Source organism: Dromaius novaehollandiae, chromosome 1 (genome assembly GCF_036370855.1).
Source record: "Dromaius novaehollandiae isolate bDroNov1 chromosome 1, bDroNov1.hap1, whole genome shotgun sequence".
NCBI classification, from domain to species: Eukaryota; Metazoa; Chordata; class Aves; order Casuariiformes; family Dromaiidae; genus Dromaius; species Dromaius novaehollandiae.
The window spans coordinates 52,743,359-52,764,137 of NC_088098.1; the positions used below are offsets into that span (position 1 = coordinate 52,743,359).

At 38.1% G+C, this 20,779-nt stretch overlaps 1 protein-coding gene across 14 annotated transcripts in view; it reads right to left on the reverse strand.

The window, feature by feature from the left end:
- The window catches only part of TNRC6B (trinucleotide repeat containing adaptor 6B), a 141,970-nt gene that overhangs the window by 84,081 nt on the left and 37,110 nt on the right, over window positions 1-20,779 (reverse strand). For 10 of the 14 annotated variants that reach the window (XM_064512115.1, XM_064512110.1, XM_064512098.1 and 7 more), the window contains one exon: window positions 16,457-16,524. The exons of the other annotated variants lie outside the window; for them this stretch is intronic. In XM_064512115.1, coding sequence (XP_064368185.1) covers window positions 16,457-16,524 — 68 coding nt within the window. The remainder of the gene's footprint in view (window positions 1-16,456; window positions 16,525-20,779) is intronic. 14 annotated transcript variants of the gene reach the window in all.

Here is a 20,779-nt window from a genome sequence, read left to right on the forward strand (position 1 = left end):
GGAAGAGGGAGGAAGAGGGAGGAAGAGGGAGGAAGAGGGAGGAAGAGGGAGGAAGAGGGAGGAAGAGGGAGGTTGCACAACTGATAAATGATAAATCACCAAACGTGCAAGCCCCACAGGCAACGCTCAAGTCTTCTGCAAAGTACCTGGGCACATTTGACCCTAGCACTCACCTCAAGAGGAAACGATGTTTTAAGTACCCACCCCATCTTGATTCAGGGATGACATCTTCAGTCCGCAATTAATCCAGATTGTAATCCGAGTGTCTAGACAGCACGCGCATACACAAACCTGAGATCCAGGTTCAGATGTGTGAAGGAAGACTCACAGGCCCATAGAGCAAGTGCTGAGTCTACCTTAGAGCCTTGACTTCTTTTAGGTCTCAGGCTGCAACTTAATCATTACACAGACACTCGATAGTCTCTTCCCCACAGTTTTCTTAGATAAATTCTCCAACAGTTGAAATAGAGAATCCCAGTATGTTGCAACATAATGAACTGCAGGATATGCTTCCAGACAGTACCTTGCATGTGCAGAAAAAAGTATATATTAATGCAGGTATGATTCTGCAGTGAGGAAATTGCACCTTAGTTAGCTCAAAACAGGTAACAAATGCTTGAATTAACTGTGCAATGAAAACATGCCCTATGAGAGTGGAGAGCAGCTCAGGAAGCTGACGGGGCAGCCTCAGTACTGAGTGCTTCAATTCAGAATTTAATTCTGTAAATTGTTTTGCCCTAAAATGAAGTACAAAAAAAAAAAAAAAAAAAAAAAAACCTCTAGAACTGAAAAAACAACATGGAATGAAACTAAGTTGAAAAATGTACAGAGTGAATGCTGTGAGTTAGTGGTTTTTAGGGAGTGAATTTTGGGAGGGGTGGAAGCTGCACTTCTTCTTAAATAGAATAAAAATCATTACTATGTATAATTGCACTATGTAAGTCACTGACTAAACATTGTGTTTCAAAAACCTTCAAGGAGGCTATGAGTGGCTAACACTGTTCAGGTTTTGACAAGCTTTGCTCCCATTATCCTCAATAGTAAAAAGATACAGAAACCAGCCCAAACTCCAGAATGGAGATTCCCCTAATGTGGGGAATTCTTCAACAGGACTAGAGCATGCACGATTAGCTCCCATGTCCATCTCTGCAGGCTCATTAAACTCTGCAAATGGCTAAAGCGTGCTGCATTTACAAGTACTGAAATAAAAGTAGATAGCTGCTAGCTACTCAGGCTGCTCTACTCTCTGAAATGGAGCAGAGAATCAGCCTGCTGGAGGTAATCGTGATGGGGTAATCCAAACACCGCAATTACAGAAGTGCAGTGAAACATCAAAGAACAGGTTCTCATTTGCAGCAAGTCCCAAGGAGTACTGTGCAGTTGCTCTGGATATCTAAAGACAAATCCCAACCAACAGCTAGACCAACAGCTGGATCTACAGAGAGTTTCATAAAAACAAACCAACCCCCTCAGCTGAAAGACTAGATCAACTGTTGCAACTGCATGCTCTATAGATGTCTTCACACTCAGTGTGAGAGTATGTATTAAGCCACAGATACGGGTAATTTTACTCTCCTTCCCCAAAAAGCCAAACTGCTTACTCAGATCTATAAATCCTCTTAACTTTGGTAGGGCTTGACAGTTCTCCATCCTAAAGTCCAAGAAGCTTTTCTTTCAAGGAGCTGATAATAATGTGAAGACTTTAAGGACTTTAAGCAACAAGCACTCACTTGAATTGCTGTGCATCAAGCACAAACCATCTAAAACTTAGTATCGTCAATGTTCAACAGGCAAAGTTTTTTAAATGAGAACACTTTTTCAGGACAAACAAGAATCAGTGAACCAAAAATATTTATAATGGCTAGTGTTGGCAATTCTCAAATAATTGTAGCATGGACAAAACACCTTGGGGAATGTTTAGCAGTCTGTTAAAAAAGTATGTGCAGTGGGCCTAGATTTTACCTTGACTAGTTTGTCTTCTGTAAAGAATGGTGGATTTAACTCCACTGACAGTGTGAAAATTATCCATGTTTTGCCTCCTTTAAAATGTTATTTGTAAGCTACTTCAAAATCATTATTTTAATATTAAAAATATATTTTTTTTTTCAACTAAGCCAACAACTGAAACATATAATTTTTGCCTCAAAATCTTCATCTATTCCTGTTGGCATATGGTTAACTCTTGTCTACTATGGTTAACTCTTGTCAGGACCCAGAGAAGGTATTCTATTTTTTTTAGCAGCATTTCCTCAACCAGCACTGTGGGAGGAAGAGAAACAGCACAGTAGTTCAGAAAACAATGAAGCAGAGCATAAAAACACAGAGCATATACAAAACCCGCATATCCCTTTTCAGAGGGCAACTGCACTTTAAAACCTAACCATTATGCTTTCTGATGTTAACAGCTCCGTTAATAGGTTATATCCTTGTTGTGTACTACTAACTTACCTGATCACAGAACACTTCATTTCTAAGCACCTTCCATCTGAGGATCATGAAGCACTTTACAAACTTTAATGAAGCTTCAGAGTGCTCCTGTGAGGACAGCATCCAGTATGAACAGATATACACACACATTAAGAGAGCTGCTTACAGTCACGGATTCTCTATACCCTTATTTCAAATGGTGGAGGAGGGGAGTGTTTTTAGCTCACATTAAGCTGCATTTTGGTTCTAACTACAACTCATGTTTTTGATGACTTCTGAATATGGAAACAATGGATTAGTCTTCAACTTTACGTATACAGGCATGCTCCAGCATCTAGTAAATGAACTGGGATATCAACTATATGCTCAAGTTATGATCTCAAAAAGGAGATCTTGTCTGTCCTATCTGTAGATCTCTACCCAACTTTAAAGGTGGTCAACTTCATCCAGACCTTATGCAAGGACCGGCATTTTCTTACAGCTCAAAGACCCACAGTCTGCTGCCCTATTTTTCTTATTCTGAACATCCTACAGAGCTATAGTCCACATCCTACAACACTGGACTCCACCCACTGGGCCTTCTACAGATGTGGCAGCAAATTTAAGACTTCTACCCATCCCCCCCAGCCTGAAGTTCTTCATAGCTGGTGCTATGAAAGTGAAAATGTCAATTCAGTTCCTCCCAACATAATTCCTTTGCAAAAACCACAAATATTAACAAGTTTCTCATAGCATGAGCTCCTACTCACCAACTGTCCTTTTTCCAGCTGGTCAAGAATTTGCTTCCTAGAGTATCAGAGGCAGAAAGGCAGATCCCAGAGTGAACTGAAACCTGCTTACCCTCTGCCCTCTCACAGCTCATCAGCTAGATTTCCCTAGACCTCCCTTCCCCAACCCCAGAAGGTGGGGGAGGACAACAGGTACAGGATGATCAGAGACTGATTCCACACAAACCCCTATCCCCTCACCAGTGGGCCAACTGACCTGGATTACAATCCTAGCGAGGGCAAATTTTGACTAGTTTACCTCATGAAGTTAACAAGGATTAGCATGGTCACTTCGTCTTTCCCAAGATAAAGTTAGGAGCGTAACTCTTCTCTTACAGTAACAACAAGTATGTGAGGACTGAGTTACATAGCGTTGCACGATTCCTTCTAATACAAAAGCACGCACAGAGAACCCCTTAAACTAAGGGGCAGAATTCACAGGCTTAAGTATTCCTTGCTCTGACAACTGCAATATGATTTAGTTCAAAAGAACAATCAAGAACATCAGGGTTAAAACCAGGAGTTCAAGGTCTCTTTTTTACTAGACTTAACAACAACTAGGAACTTGACACAGGCATCTCAGTCCTGGGTAAGAGATGGTTCAGATCACCTTTAAATTATTTTCTCTGAAAATATAGACGGAAATGCTGAATGTTCAACACTTTTTTGAAAAGTGAAGATGATAGCTAAATCTGGCTATATCAACATAATTTTTTAAAGACTTCGCAGCAATAGTTTAAACCATTGTACCAGTAAAAGAGAGAGAGCCTCTCCTTCTACAGGAATTCAAAACTTTGAAATGTCCAAGTATTCTTCAAGGAAGGAAGACTCATTCCTAAGGAAAACTAGGTAATTTTTTCACATTTAGTGAGCAGTGAGACATTTATGCTGCAGAACAGTGTAAACAGAGCTGACAGAGGTTTTTAACTATAGTAACCAAGCGTACGATGTAAATTTTTTATTCAAAGAAAAAATACAATGACAGTAAGTGACTGACAAAGGAAAAACTTGCTTAGTTTCTGAAAAAGTTACAACAGCTTTTGCATCCCTTCCACAAAGGCACCTATCAACACAAGTGCTATGAACAGAGTATACCACCATTATTATTCAATATTTCTATTGCAACACTGCTTTGGAGCCATAGAAAAAAACAAATCTTATTTATATCTTGCCAGGGACAGTATAAATAGAGTGCAGGGCCCGAAAAAGTTTAGAGCATACTGAGTTTAAGAACTATTCATGACTTTAAGGCCAAACCAAAGTTCTGAATCTATACACTTATCAAGTGCTTGCAGAAAGATGAGTGACAAGGAAATAACTTCATTCACAGAAGTTTGCAAACACCCACTTTTGCACCTAATTTTTTTCCTCAATCTGCCACAAAACTTTCCCTAGCTGTTTAGCCTATAAATAAATCTATCACTATGCTTCCCTTTCTTCAGTCTCCTCAAATGCCCTTTCGAAACTGCAGGAAGATAAAACCTTCTGTATGTCTTCATTCTAACAAAGTCGTTCCATGGACAACAGAACTAATAACGCTTATTTCCTATGGATCTCTGTCACACATTGCTGAATCTCTACCTTACTACACTAATCCCGGCTTCTCCTGCACAGCAAGCTCTCCTGTGATGCCAAGCCCTACCAGTATGCAACACAAATGCTATGCATTTCTCTCCCCATAATTATTTTTCACCCCTTCCAGTACTTCCCACCTGGGCAAAAAACAGCATATGCTGTGTCTAACCCCAACATATGTTGATTAGCAGTCAACAGACCAAAAACGGAACAGATTATCCTTTCTGTGTTCTGAAACCCTTCTTTTAGTTGGGAAATTAATTCTTCTCCACGCAGTCACTGATGTTTAACATATTGATAAGAACTTATATTTTCATTTCTTACTCCTCTGCCTGACTTCATCAAAACTGGACAAGAGACTCCAGACTTACTTGGAAAAGATACAGACATGGAGAGCAATTGCACAAGACTTACTTCTCTAGGAAATGAAACAAGAGACCCTGCCCAAATCATCTCCCATTCAATCAAGTTCCCCTCTAAATCCTGAATTAGGTTTTTAAAAAGTCACAGAAATCACATATATACCTATCCTTGGAAATTAAAGGGTACATCTTCCTCTAGCACAATGTTCAAGGGAACTTGCACAAATCAGCATTCTTAGAATTTAATTAACCTGTTCCTATACTATCATCTCAGAAGTGTCTTGATTTGGAAGATTATAATCCTATCCTAATGAGCTTCCATTTTCATTTTCTAAAATCCTATAAACTGCCAAAATATCAATGAAACAGGAAAAGCTTATCCATTTTGTCCAATTCTTTCTATGCTGGTGAATAGATACATACTTGTGTCCAATTAATACATGGTTGGGGAAATGGGATAGGATATCACTCCCCCCATAGGAAGGCAAGCTGTCACTTTCTAATTGTTATTTTATAACATGTGAATTGCCATACCAGTTAGATCAATAATTCAACCGACCTTCCATCAACAATAGCTGTTACTACACATTTCAAAAGGAGAAGGAATGACCTGCTTGTTGGTTAAGTCCTTCCCTCCTGCTGCTTAAGCCTAGAAGCTATATACATTTTTTTTTAAATCAAATAGCAGCACGCATTTTCATCTGAGTAAGCTGGAATATTTAAGGAAAAAGTTATCTTTCATGCCTATGAACGTTCTCCACAACAGGACCCTAACCCTGTATGGAACCTCTAGACATGCTTCTAACTGAAAATAAATATACTATACTCAATTCAGTTTAGTCTGCCCATGCAAAGCAGATTTCTCACTAATATTTATGGGGGTCTCGCATAAGACAAGGAAGATATTTGGACCCACTCAAAATGTTACAGTCTTATTCTAGTCCAACCCTTTTTTCTTCTGCACCTAAAAAGGAACTATACTGCACAGTTAAAAGAAGAAAAAATCATATACAAAAATCTATCGTGAGATGGACCAGCACTTCTACAAATTGTTCTAACTTGCCTTTAGTGTGGGGAGTTCAGTCACTGGCCCGGAAAACTCTGAGCAAAGGAATTTCTGGCATCTTGGTTAGAGCTGGCACCAACCCATTTTCCTTTGTTCTCACTGAAGGAACCATATTATGCAAAGTTGTTAAAAAACAAAAAAGCAGAATACAAAAGGAAAGTACATTCAGTGAATTACTGTAAAAGATTCCCCTACTTTCACTCATTTTTCTAATAAAAGCACTATTTATTTTTGCAAAAATTTGTAAACAGATCTTTCCATGTGACTTGAACATCTTCCCTAAATAATTAGCCTTCATGTACAGCCCTTCAGTCTGAAATTTCAGAAAAGGAACAGCTAGTTATCCATGCAGAAAATTCCACAAGCTGTACTGATGTCACAAATATTCAAACACATGCACTAACCTAACTAAAAGTGGCCCCCAAATATGACTAATTTGATGGCAAAGATTTCAGCAAATCCCCTCTATCTAGGTAGGAGTCAAAAAAACCATACCAGCTCTCCAGATCACAGCATGCCAGAGAAGAAAAGAAGCATAGGAGTTCCAAAATATCTCTGCAAACAAGATTTTAATTCATACCATGTTGTCTGCAGAGAGCAGTATTTTTAGTCATGCAAAATAAGACATATCTTCTACACGAAGAATTAAAGAACACCATTTTTTACAGTAACTCTCATTTCCTGAAGGTCTAAATGGAATCAACAATGTGGAACCAAGTTCTTAGCCTCTAAGACCATTCACCCTTTTTTAATCCTTTTGCTACTAGTATCTCTGAGCCATAACTGACAAACAGCCACCAAAAGTTCTTTCTGCTTTCTGGAGATAGGAAAAAACAAGAGAGTACAACCTCTAATATAATGTACAACCATTAGTCTTTTTTCCCTTCCCTTCTCCATCTGCTTGAAAGGAAGACTCAACCATTCAACTGGGCACACACATAAGAGATACCGAAGTCTTGATAAATGTATTTATTTTTGGAGAGAATGAAGCAAAAAGTGCACTAAGCAACTTAAATTGGACTTAAAAGAAAGAGTTAAGTTTTAAGACTGTAATTCATACACTTTTTTGATGCCACTGGCTTTCTCCAGCAGTCCAAAAATGTGAGTCCTTAGCAAACCAAAAAGCTGTGTGCCACTAACTTGGTATAATTATCACATACATTCATCTAAATTAAAATTATTTTTACATTAGGAAGATGGACAAAGCACCAACTTAGACAGGGCTCAATAACTTTTAGGTCTCAAATACTTTTGCTGCTATTCTTTAAGCCAGTTGCTTATATTTGTATCACCAGCACTTCCAGCAAGTAGTATACTAAATTTTCAAGAATACAAAATTATTCCATTTATTTCAATTAAAAACATGCTTTCCTTTAAAAAAAAATTTCAAAATCATTTTGAAAGCTAAAACGATCTGCATCCTTAATAAAATCTAATAAAATCATACTAAATTATATTCAAGTTTTACATTTTTACTGCTGATTAAAAACAGTCAAGCCAAAGAACTTATATGATCACTAAATTGATAACTAAAACCAGTGCTTGCTTAAGTGCTAAGCCAGCTTTTCTCAGCAGTAGCTACCTCTGCAAGAAGAAAGAGTATTTTCAACTTTTCACTTTATTCTAGATTAGTTCAATGACCAGCCTATTCAAAAATCAATGTGTCAATTGGGAGCTTGTTTTCACCTCTTCCAATTTACAAATTCAAGTTACAGAATAAGATCTTCCCTTTCAAAAGTATTTAGAAAAGATAAATTAACCAGAAATAATACACTCAATTTATTAATGGAAAATATCAGTTTTGTTTAATGAATGTCTTCTAAACATTTACATGTGTTCCAGGATTTCCTCCCCCATGTACTTCTACGATACTTATTAGATGTTTTATTACCAAAATGTAGCAAAATTATACCAACAGGAGAAGCAGCAGGGAGGAGGAAAAAACCAACCTTTCTTCACAAAAATAGAACTACAAATACAAACAGTTAAAACAGCTTCTTTAAACCGAATTTCTTACCAATTTCAAGCAGTATAGCCTGTATTAAGTAGTCCTCCACAGCAACATAGGAGACAAACAGAACATTTAACAAACCTTTTGGGTCTGTAACATTCTATATGGCTTGGTAAATTTATACATTTAATATAGACACACCATGAGTAAATCTGAAATTAATACACCATGAGTAGGTGTTTGAGAAGGGTAGTAAAACAACAAGTTTACCTAAAAGAGTTTGACATTTATATTTTAGCTAAATACTAAAACATAATGAAAGATCACAAATGATCTTGGAAGCAACTTATCTCACTTCTATGTAAGATACCACCCATCAGTGTCATTCTAAATAGCAATGAGCTTCTGAAGAGAGAGCAATTTCCAGCCATCCAGAGAAATGATGCATCAGAGAGCAGTCGCCTGAGACAGCTCCTGCTTAAGCGTCAACCTTGGGGGGTTGGAGGGTGTGGGTGTGAAGCCAGCCACAAAGCAGGCAAACCAGAAACAGGCTTCTTGGACAATGAACCCGAGTGTCAAGAGAGTGTCCTACAGACAGTTCAGTTCCTGCAAAGGGACTGCAGCCCAACAGGTGGAGGAGGTGGTGGTCTTTGAAATAAAGCAGCTCTGGAATTTTAGGAGTTTGGTCAGTATACAGATGCACTCTCCTTTGAAGTACAGTAAGCCATTTAAGAGAGCAGTAAATCAGAATACCCTTGTTTTAGTTAGCACTTAGAATTACTACTTAATGTAACAATTACAGATAACAATGGTATCACTGGGAATTTGTGAGCAGTATCTTACATGGATATCTTGCAATATCATATTCATAAATCAGAAAATTTGAATAGAAAATACACTTTTTTCCCTGGTTTGGGCAGACAACAAATATAAAGTCGTCACTCAATCAGATGAGACTGGGAGTTCAGAAGCAGGTATTTATGCACTTCCTACACAGGACAAATACAGATCTTGAGGGGAAAAAAACCAAACAACCAAACAACCCTCTCAACAAACAAACAAAACTGGCCTGTTCTTACCACAAGCAGTCTGAAAGAAAACACCATAACATCCTAAGGAAAAGTAGTGCCATACTTTTCACATGTAGAATGTAGACTGTCCACAAATCTCTTCCTCCCTCAATATTCAGCAGGGGTGTATGTTAAACACATTGGGACACTAAGTGGGAACTTTATGTCCAGAGATGACCACCCCCCATCATCTACTATAGTCTTTTCTTACTCCACAACAGCCATCTTGCATGCAATTTTCCACACATTAAGAAAATATTTAAAAATGACAGTACTCTAATGGTGTGAGTTAACTGTGGTACATGGAAAGCCAGTATCTGTTTATGATAAAGTAAGATTTACAGTGGTATGTTTTGCTACCTCTTATTTTATGGTTTGAAAGAATGACATGACTGAGTAGGTGAAACACAATGACATGAAATGTAAAAACATGAAATGGCAATTGTAAATATTTTCAGGACTAATCTGCAGAAGTTAATGTTTAATTGTAAATGTTTTTGCATAGCCTATTCAGGCTAGAGCTTTCCTGTGGAGAATATCTCTAATTTTAAGTACAAAAAGTTCAAGAGAGTCAAATATAACATTAAACTGCTAAAATAGGGAAGAGAGATGATGGAACCCTCGGCATTTTAAACCATCGAGGTTTTAAGCATAAATTCTGCATACTTTTCTGGTTATACCATTCGGAAGTATTGTATTGTAAAAGGTGCAAGCCAGCTTTTTCAACACTATTGACTTACCAGTCTTACAGCTAAAACACAGCTGCCTCTACAGCTACAGAATTCACTGCTGTCTCATCCATTAGTACTCGCCCAATTGCACAACAAAAGGCAATGCTTTTCTTTGTGCCTCAGGCCCCCCTTAGGTACAGAAGGCAGAGTTGCCTACAACTGCAAACTTCTCCTGCCACTCCTTTGCAGGAAGTAAAAAGACTACCACACCATGAAGCTAATGAAAATATTCCTTAATCCTCAGCTGGATATGCTAGTTGCTATTCACTAAAGCGTTAGTCTCATGGTCTCCCGTCCTCAAATGTCCTTCCGACTCTCCCAATAGTTTTTCTCTTTGAAAAAATAATTTTCAAAGTTAAGAACTCTCCTACTCAGAGGCCAAGACAAGAGTTAATTCTGAATAGGATTCTGAAGTGTTTTCCGACACACTGGCAGAACTGAAATACCTTGTAACAACATTGCCTGGTATGGCACTACATACACACAGGTCTGAGTGATGACTTGTTAAGATGTTGGACACAGGACTTCAGTATTTGAGACATTTATCCAATGGGCTGCTTATGTATACAAACAGCTGACTTTTCTGTTTGTGAGTAGAATAATTGTTGATGTGCTCAAGGAAAGAATTTGCCCTGAATTTCAACAGAATTTGGGGTGCTTGCATCCAAATTTAGGTACCCCAAATCTAGATTGATGATCTGAATTAGGATTTATAGGCTACTTTAAAACTCCTACCAGGTATCTTCTGAAAAACTTCCGCTAAGGCTGGTGCTGTCAGTAAATCAAAAAGGTGTGGTGGTACTGGAGACAAATAGCAATACCTTCCAAAATAAGGAATGCCCTTAAAACAACAAACAAAACCCTGTCATTTAGCTACTGTTTTTTTTTAATTTGGTAAGAACAGGGTCTTATGCTGCAGGAAGAGAAGCTACTGCTAGGGTCCTTCATAGAATTTTAACAATAAAAAAAAATTTTTAAGAATATACTATAGCACTTCGTAATCTATGGCATTCTCACCAATCAATGCAGCCTTCTTCAGGATTTAACACAGCAGCCATTTCATAGTTTTCAGCAATACTATAAAACAGTAAGATCAGTCAGCTTATGCCATCATAGTAGCAATATCTGTACATACACCCTGTACAGCAGGTTGCTAAAAATGAAGGAGGACTGGCCTATCATCCTGCTCCTTAATTCGAAGTACAAAGAAAGGCTGAGAAAACTTGATTCGCTCAGTCTTAAGAAGAGAGAGCTAAGCAAGGGCAGGGGGAAAATCTTACTGTTACCTTCAATTACCCAGAGCAGGATGTTTCAGTGAAGACTGAGCCACACTTTCAGAAATGCACACTGAAAGGATGAAAGGTGATGGACATAAACTGCAACAGGGGAAATTCTGACAGAATATCAAGAAAAAAATTTTTACTGTGAGGGTGATCAAACATTGGAACAGATTGCCTAGCAAGGCTTTAGAATAACCCTAAACAGCCTGATCTAATGTTGAAACTGCATCTTACCTGCAAACTTGGTCCTTCTTTGAACATGGGACTAGACCAGGTGACTTTTAGAAGTGCTTTCCAACTTAAATCATCTTACAAGTCTGTAATTCTTTTTCCAGCTTAGACTATTTTATCTAGAGCCTCCTTTTAATATCTAGAGCCTCCTTTTAAATTTAGTGTGAAATAATACCAGGAAGACATTGAATATTTCTGCCAGAATCTCTAAGAATAATGTAAGAGAACATGACCAAGTTTACAGCAATAATTTTGAGACACTCACTTGTTGCAATCTCTTCCTGGCATGACTGCAGTTTCTGTAGAGCCTCATTAAGAAGTCCAGCCTCAGAATCTATGTATGAAACAATCAAGCTAAGTAACCTGCTATCCTGTATGGCCAACCAATGATCTTATACTTAATGAATTACAGAAGGGATCTTATTTTGCTTGCTTTCTTGCAATATGAATCAATTCCAGGTGTACAAATTGCTTAGATTGTTGAAAACAGCAGTACTGATTACTACAGTACAACAGGTGGGGAACAGCCAAATGAATTGCTTCAGACAGCAGCAGTGGGTTGGCTTACCTTGCCACTAAAGATGAGTGTAAACTTGGCTCACTTTGAATGGCCACTGTCAGAGACCTCTCTTCATGTGTCAGTCAGGGACAATAGCTTAAAACATCTAGGTTTTTCTTCCAAAAGGAGTAGTTTTTCATTACATGATCCCTTCCACTAGTAGATCAAGGTACATAAACTCTTCATGGTGACAGCAGGGGATAATTTACCAGCACCTGGAGAATTGCTAATTAAACAGTGCTAGAACCAGAAGCACAACTTCAATTTAAGGAAATAAATAAAAATTCTACTTAAATTGTATCTCAAAGAAACTACAAAGAGAAACTGCCCTCTGCTCATCAATACAATCTGACTCTTTTGGAATTCTCCATGGAAAGATGTTTCTGAACCAAAGCTGCCTGTTAATCTTTATTCTAGCAGTGAAAAAATTAAAAGCTCTACTATAATTAATTGGTAAGGCAAAAACACATCAGCAGGAAGCTATTGGCATGTAAAAAGTACATCAGGTCTTATGGGAGATAACTTTCACTCACTAAGCCTGGCAATCCAGATCAACCTCTTCATAATGGATGACAATATATGAGCAGAAAGAGCTCCTCTACCAAAATATCCACTTGTAATTAAAGGTGATAATAACGATCTCCTTTCTCCAAAGTTGTGGTTTTTTTGGAGGAGAAGGGGGGAGGAATGAGAAGGGGGATTCTTTCCAAACATATACACCACATAAAAGAATAATATGGCCAAGCATGACAAAAAAGTTATATTGCATACCAGAATGCTATGAGAAGGGAAGAATTCACACAGTAGTTCAAAACCGAGAAGTAATAATTTCTCAGTGAGTCCATTGCTCCTCTGCTGAAGGAGCAGCAACGTCCAACTGTCAGCTTCAGTAGCACCTGTAGGCTCATTTTTTTTGAGGTGCAGATTTCAAAGTGAGTGGCAGCCCTCATTGCTGCACAGCTATTACGGTCATGGTACACAAGATTTGCATAAACTGCAAATCTTTCTTGGGAAAGATTGAGACAAACATGTCCATTCCATGTTTCATTTATACTAAGGATTTTAGATAATGGTAAAGAGGAGCAGTTACCCATCTTCGATTGAAATCAATTATATTTATGTTGTAAACTATCAGTGGAAGCTTTCTAAAGACCTTGTATACAATCTAACAGGATAAATCCCCCCATGAAGCTGGCAGATACTAGCAGTTGGCAGGCGTTCTCAGATATTATCCACAGCAGTATTTTTGCCTGAGAGATCTGTTCAATATAGCAAAATAAAGGTTTGTGAGATTTAATTAATTTTTCAATACCTGAAAATACTCCTGCAAGCCTGAGTTTTTATCCCTAAATCAAACTGAATTGAGATAATCAGTTACACTTCAAAAATAAAGTGCCAGAATTCATCGACAGATGTCAGCTCCTTGCAGCCCATTATGCAGCTGTATTTTAGCAAAGGAATTTTCCCATGAAAACAGTGCTAGGAAAGAACTTCCACTACCCATTCAAACCTCATTTGAGTCCCTTACAATGCAGTTATAATATTAAGAAATTGCTAGGCTTGCCTAAGAGGTTAACACTTGCCAATTGCTACCAACTCCCTGGTGAGAGCTACCTCTCTCTCACAGGTTAGTTGCTGAAATCGTATCATGTGAGAACTTCCTCAGCAATCTCAGTACAGAGTTACCCAGATCAGGCTGCTTACAATTAAACTACCATGGCTGGCTTTTCAGAAAAGCAAGTTAGAAGCACTCAAACAAATCATCTCACCTGCATGGCAGTAGCAACAGTACATTCTAGCAGGTTGATGAATGGCTGGAAAGGGAAGGAAGCATCTTCTTCATCTAGCACAGCTATTTCTGTAGTGAACATCTGACTTTACATTCAAACTTATGAGCTACTCATTTTTATTACAGTAAAGTTGAACTGCTCCAATTTTATTTCAAGCTAACTAGGAGGACAACAGTAAACACATATATGCAAATCACAGAATAACTGAGGTTGGAAGGCATCTCTGGAGATTGTCTAGTCCAACTCTGCTGCTCAAAGCAGGGTCACCTACAGCAGGTTGGTCAGGATCAGGATTTTAAGCATCTCCAAGGATGAAGAAGCCACAACCTCTTTGCACAATCCGTTTCAGTGTTTGACCACCCTCACAGTAAAAAAAAAAGCTTTCTCATGCGTGCATGAAGTTTCCCGTATTTCCATTTGTGCCCACTGCTTTTTGATCTTTCACTGGATACCACTGAGAAGAGTCTGGTTCCATCTTCTTCACTCCCCTCCATCAGCTATTTATACACATTGATAAGATCCTCCCCTCTCTCAGCCTTCCACTCAAGGCTAAACACCCTCAAGTCTCTCAGCTTCTGCTTTTTATGCCAGATGCTCCAAGCCTTCTTCATGGCCCTTTGCTATACCTGCTGAGGATGCCCACCTAATACCTAATGTAAGTACGAACAGTACAAAGAGGCAGTTTCAGTGTTTTTTTGGTTTGGGGTTCTTTTTTTTTTTTTTTTGGATCTATAGTGACAGGTTTAAAGTCAATGCAGCTCTTTGTGGAGTCACTTAAAGAGAATAATTACTACCCCCCAGTATGATTATCACTTTAACCCAGTTGCCAGATCAATGTGTCACTTGCAACAGAAGGTAAGGTCTATCTAGGCTGCCTGTTTTGTTAGATGAAAATTTGAGATTGTGAGTAGAAATAAATTCAAGTGACCAATTTAAATTTAAAAGCTATAACTGCAATAGAATATTGCTGGCACTGTGCTACAGTTGCACGAAACAAATATCTATTTGTAGTAGCAGGTGTATTAAAAGAATTGCAGCTTTAGAGTTTGATCAAAATATTATGAACAACATTATTAGGAACGATGTACCTTAGAGCAGGGTCTATATAACAAGATCCCAGGTACTACTTTGAACACAAATTTCTTAGTAAAAAAAACAAACCAAAAAAAATCCTACGTACCACTAATCTCAGTCTCTTTCCAGTAACGATAGTTTTGGGGAAGAGAGAGATAATGTTGTAAGGCACTCAAAAAGCTATAGTTAGAAATCAGGTCAACTGTAAAATAATTCTAGCTTCCAGTTGCAGCTAAAAAAACCCAGCAAACAAAAGGCTATAATAAATCCAATAAAACATCCCTCATATTATTCACTACAGTAACATGTTTCATTGTGCTGCTAAATATTTAAAGAAACAATTCCAAAAGCAGAAATCTAACTCCCACTTTTTATTGCTGTACTGATTTCCTTCTGGAACTTTCTGAAAGTTTCAATGGCCACAAGCTTTGTGTGTGGTACCACAGTCGGGCAGTCTGAATAGAAAGAAATAGTAGCAATTACTTTGAAAAGTTTGGCTCGCTTCCACAATGGAAGGAATGTGCATGCTCAGCACTAGCACTTCCCTGCGCACATCTTAGCTACCTCAGAGACATTTTCTCCCAGAGGCAGTGGACTTCGAGTTGCTAGCTTATCTAAAAGGTAAGGAAGACCTTCACTCCCGAGTCAAACCCCAACCTTTCTGCAACAGAGCAGCAGTGTATTGCTGAGCTATGAGGCAACAGAACTTCTCATGAGGAGGAAAAAAGGCTCTGGCTCTGTGGATTTGTCAAAGACCATCTTCTTGCTTGCTCCAAAAGGTAAGTCAGGAAAACCATTTAATTATGATAGTAAAATTGAACTACCCTTGCACTGGCTGAAGAGAATACTACCCGAGCCATATTGAAGACATCCATCACTGAAATACCTCTAGGATAGGGCTCTGCTCTTCCCACCTGAACAAAACGAGGAAAGCCCAAGAAAAAACAAACAGGAAAAGAAAAAACCCTACTGCTTTTGGATTTCAGTCTGAAGTCATATGTGAAAGACATTTTATATATGCCTTTTGCTAATAGAAATCTGTCATTTTCTTCTTTAATCAAGCTGTTCCTTCTCTCCCTAGAATATTGAACATTAGCATCTTAAATTGTCCATTCTTGAAAGAGCATCTTGTTTACAATTTACGTTCCTGTATTAAAACATACTTTAAACAAGTAAGGCTCATATTTCAAAGAGGACCAATCTACCTTAAGCACACCAAGATTTCAAATGACTTCACTGAAAAAGACATACGTAAAAGCTTCAAGTACAAATTTCTACTTTAAAAGTTAAAGGTAAATTCACTACCTCAGTGCCAAACTTCTAGGATGATTATCCATTTTACAGCAAATTCTGATTTACCTGCTTCAGTTGCAAAACATTTCTATGCTTTTACATTCAAGGCAAGTCAACATCCTGATTTTTTTCCAGCCACCATCCACTATTAAATACAGATATTTAAGGAAACAAAAGGGCAAGCACCAAATGAACAACCAATGCTTCTAGCACGTTTAAACAAGAGTGCTTCACACCATTTACTATGGTAAGGCCCTTTTTAAATAAACATGTGACTCACTGTTTGTTTTCTTCACCAGGAGGTGGAGTCTTGCCATGCCCTTCCATTACAAAATCCTCATGTTCCATCTGCAAAGGCAAGCATTGCAGGTCAGAAACCGGTGGAGCAAAATGCATGTCACCTAAAGTGGCCCTTTTCCATATAAGACAACTTAAGGCAGCCACTTTATCACAGTGACTGGTCCAAAACAGACCATGTAGTTTCTTAGCAACACACGCACATCTCCATCCCCATTGCTATGGTATCATTCTATAGCACAGTTTTCAGAAAATCTTACAAGGGAAGAAGAATAACTTAATGGCTATAGCAGAAGACTATTGGTCAGGATGTCTAGGTCTTAAAACTTGCTCTGTTATGGACTTCCTTCGTCATTCTGAATAAACATGACTTCTACCATTCCTTCCTTACTTATAAAGCAGGAATTAAAAAACAAAAAAACAAAAAAACACCCTTCTATGAACATCTCTGGAGAAAAACTATAATTTGTAAAAGCTTTATTAACCACAAATGGAAACTGCTGTAAAAGCGTGGTATTTCTTTTGAAAAACAACTTTTATATGAAAAAGATTTTCATTGCACATGCATAGTTTAGTTAGCTGGGTAAAAAAAAGAGGCCTAAGGGAACCTCAAATAAATGCTGTTCCAATGACAACATAAGGTAGGCATTTCCTTTGGCTCTCCTGATAAAGGATTCAAAGGGGGACTAAGGAAGTTTTCTGTTTAATTGTTTGTTTTTTAAATATAGTTTTAGCATACATTTTCAGTCATTTTTTTGGCCAGAAAGAATTACGTTAAGTTTGGTCATTAATCATGCACTCTCCATTTAATTACTTCATTCAGCCAGAAGTTCTCATGCAGGTAGCAGCATACTCCTCTCTTTATATAAAAATCCAACACATGCATTTAGTATGTTATATAAACATCCAGACATACACTGAAGGAATGTTCTACTTCACGTGAAATCAGCAAACAGGCCACACAGCAATGCTCAATAAGCCATACAGAAAATAAAACAACTAAATTGTAATCACACACGAATCCATGATCCACTACTATAAACTGGGATGGAAAGTGGAGAACAACACTATTGGTCAGTAAAGATAACATGATTTAGCCATTTTCTGATGGGATGGAAAGTGGAGAACAACACTATTGGTCAGTAAAGATAACATGATTTAGCCATTTTCTGAAGGAAAAAAAAAAAAAAACCTTTTGCTCCCCTAAACCTTCCCCCGCCACCCCTACCCTCCCTACAGAGGGAACATTACTCATCTGTACCTTGATCCTGTTGACAGGTCAAAAATACTGACAAAAAACATTATCTGCATATTGACAGATGACATCTAACAAGGATAACGGAAACTATGTTATTCGTCTGTACAGAGACAGCCCTAAGCAAAACCACGAATGAACTCAAACTGATGAACTATAAGCTAGTAATGACATCCAGAAGACAATCAATCAAAAAACATATAAAGTGATTTCATGGTTGTAAATATGTGCCAGTGTGATCCAAGTGCAAAACAGTATTTTTGTTTAAAAGCAATGTTTGAAAGCAAGAACATTTAGCATTACAGTTTTTTAAACAACTGAAGACTTTTACCCATGTATTCCCATCATTTCAGACAGAAGTTAAAATCTACTTGTACCTCAGTCTACCTCCGCTATTGCAGAGTTCGGCCTCTGGACTCAAACTGTCAAGCTGAGGAGAAAGGTACTCCACTACTTCTACTGTTGGGCATGTTAAAAACAACAAGTGGGTAAGTGGCAAAGTAGGTACATATTTGTGGCTGCACAGCAAAACAGCATGGTCATGTGAGTCTGGGAGTCAGGGTAAAGGTTTTAAAATGTTATTCTCACCAATTTGAAATCAGGAAGTATTTTAGCATGTTTTACTGTAAATTCAGGTGAGCTGGGGACGGCCTCTTGCTGGTATGAGATAGGTACAATTCATAAGAAAGGCAAGCAAGGGAACAGTTTGTGGCAAGTACATACAACATACATAATGCTACACTAGCAAGACTCATCTAAAATAGTACAAGAGGGGAGATCATAATAACTTAAGTATAAAACTGGAAAGACTCAAAAATCAACAAAAATCTAGAAAGGAATAGGAAATTATTTTAGTAGACAATTAACAAGAAATCTGGATGAACACTGGAATATCAAGACAAAGTAACTGCCAAAGTATAGTCATTAAATAAAAATAAAATTGTTGCTTTACTAAATAAGGAATGCAAGTGATGTAGCTGTTCCAGACACATTATTATCTAACATGAATACCTATCAAAATTAACATTTCAAGCAGGAGGAGAAGAAAAATAATTAAGAACAACAATCACCTGGGCTAGAGACCAAGGATAATGCGGTTTTAAAGCAACTAGAAAAACAACCTATTTTAAGAAATGTTAATCAACTAGCTTTACTTCAGGCTCTAGGTTGATCTGAAATGATTAAAAACTGCATTATAAAATATTGAAGAAGATATGACAAGAATATGTCAGCACTCTGAAAGAAAACAGCTGGGTTCCTTATAGCTTGAAGAAAGGCAATGGTGAAGTTTCTCACAAGAAGTTCACTAAGAAAACTAGTCACAGAGTGAGAAAGTATTCGTGAACATGGAAACTGTTCAATACATGAAATAAAGATTAATTGGTAAGTTTTCATTGCAGGAAACAAAGCTAACAAAATGCCTCAAGACACTAAAAGAGGACAAGGAAACTTTAAGGAATTGAATATTACTGAACAGGAAAATAGCCCTCTTTTTGGAATGGATGAACAGCTAGATGGGTAAAAGCCAGCTGGATTGTCAGGCTCAGAGGGTAGCGGTTAATGGGTTGTACCCTACCTGGAGGCTGGTAACAACGGGGGCACTGCTGGGGTCTATCTGGGAACCTGTCCCATTTAACACCTTTATCCACGACCTGGAGGAGACGATGTAGTGTACTCTGCTCAAGTTTTCAGATGACACCAAATTGGGGTGGATGGGAGTAGTCAACACATGAGAGCACAGGGCTGCCGTTCAGAAGAACCTAAACAGGCTGGAGGAATGGGTCTCATGAAATTCATGAAATTCAACAAAGACAAATGCAAAGCCCTACACCTGGGAAAGAAAAGCACCCGGCAACAATATAGGCTGGGGACTGACTAGCTGGGGAGCAGCTCTGCGGAAAAGGTCGTGGGGGTCTTGGTGGACAGCAAGCTGAACATGAGCTGACCGTGTACCCTGACATCAGGAAACCTATTAACAGCCATCTGTACCTATGAGGAAGTCAGCAAGGAGTCAGGCTCATCACAGTGATGCACAGCAGGAGAAAGAGAAATCATGGGCATAAGTTGAAACAAGAGAAGTCCAAGAAAGCTGAGAAGACTGGATACAAAACCAAACATTCTCCCCTGTAAAGACAGTAGCACAGTGGAACAGGTTGCCCGGAGGGGCTGTACAGTCTCCATGCTTCAAGGTTTAAGACCAGACTGGATAAAATCCCAAGTAACCTGGTCTGACCTCATAGCTGACCCTGCTTTGAGCAAGAGGTTGGACTAAAGACCTCCTAAGGTCCCTTCCTACCTGAATAATCCTATTATTCTGTGAACACAAGGAGAGATTCAGTTTAGTGTTGAAAGGTTACGCATAGGAGAAAAATAAAAACAAAACAAAAAACCCTACTGAATTCCCATTCCAGCAAGAACCTGCACTTCACTGCAGAAAGCTCTAGGAATCTCTTAAATAATCAAAACACAAAACCAAAACAACAATCAAGAAAGAGAAAAGTTAGACTATACATGGGAATAATACAGGAAGTAATAATAAAAGGACTAGAACTGATCCGTAGTATGTCCTCTTTTAGAATACTATATTTAGGTCCAGCCACTGAAGGCTCAAAAAACCCTTCACAAGACTCTAAAAATGATGGATCTCAGAATAAAAAAAAAAAAATCTGAAGCAAAGGAAAGTTTCTACATGAATAAAACCCAGCATGTAGGCTGCAGACATCCCTCAAAGCAAGATGACACGACTGAGGCATACAAAAGAAAGCTTAGTTTGACAGTGTTGTTACAAATGTCATCCTTTTGCTACTGCAATAAAATAAAACCTAACCTACCTACAAAAAGCAACATGAGAGGACATTTAATTAATTGGCAAATACACTAATTAAAAAGCAGACAAATATCTAGTTATTGTACAAATGTAACTTGCAACACTGAATTCCACAAGCCCTTCAAGAGTGTATATTTACACACAAGATTTATTTGCATATTAAAGGATTATAAAGCATTAGCTATATAAGCTTTTCTGTTTCTGGCCCTGAGATCATTTTTTAA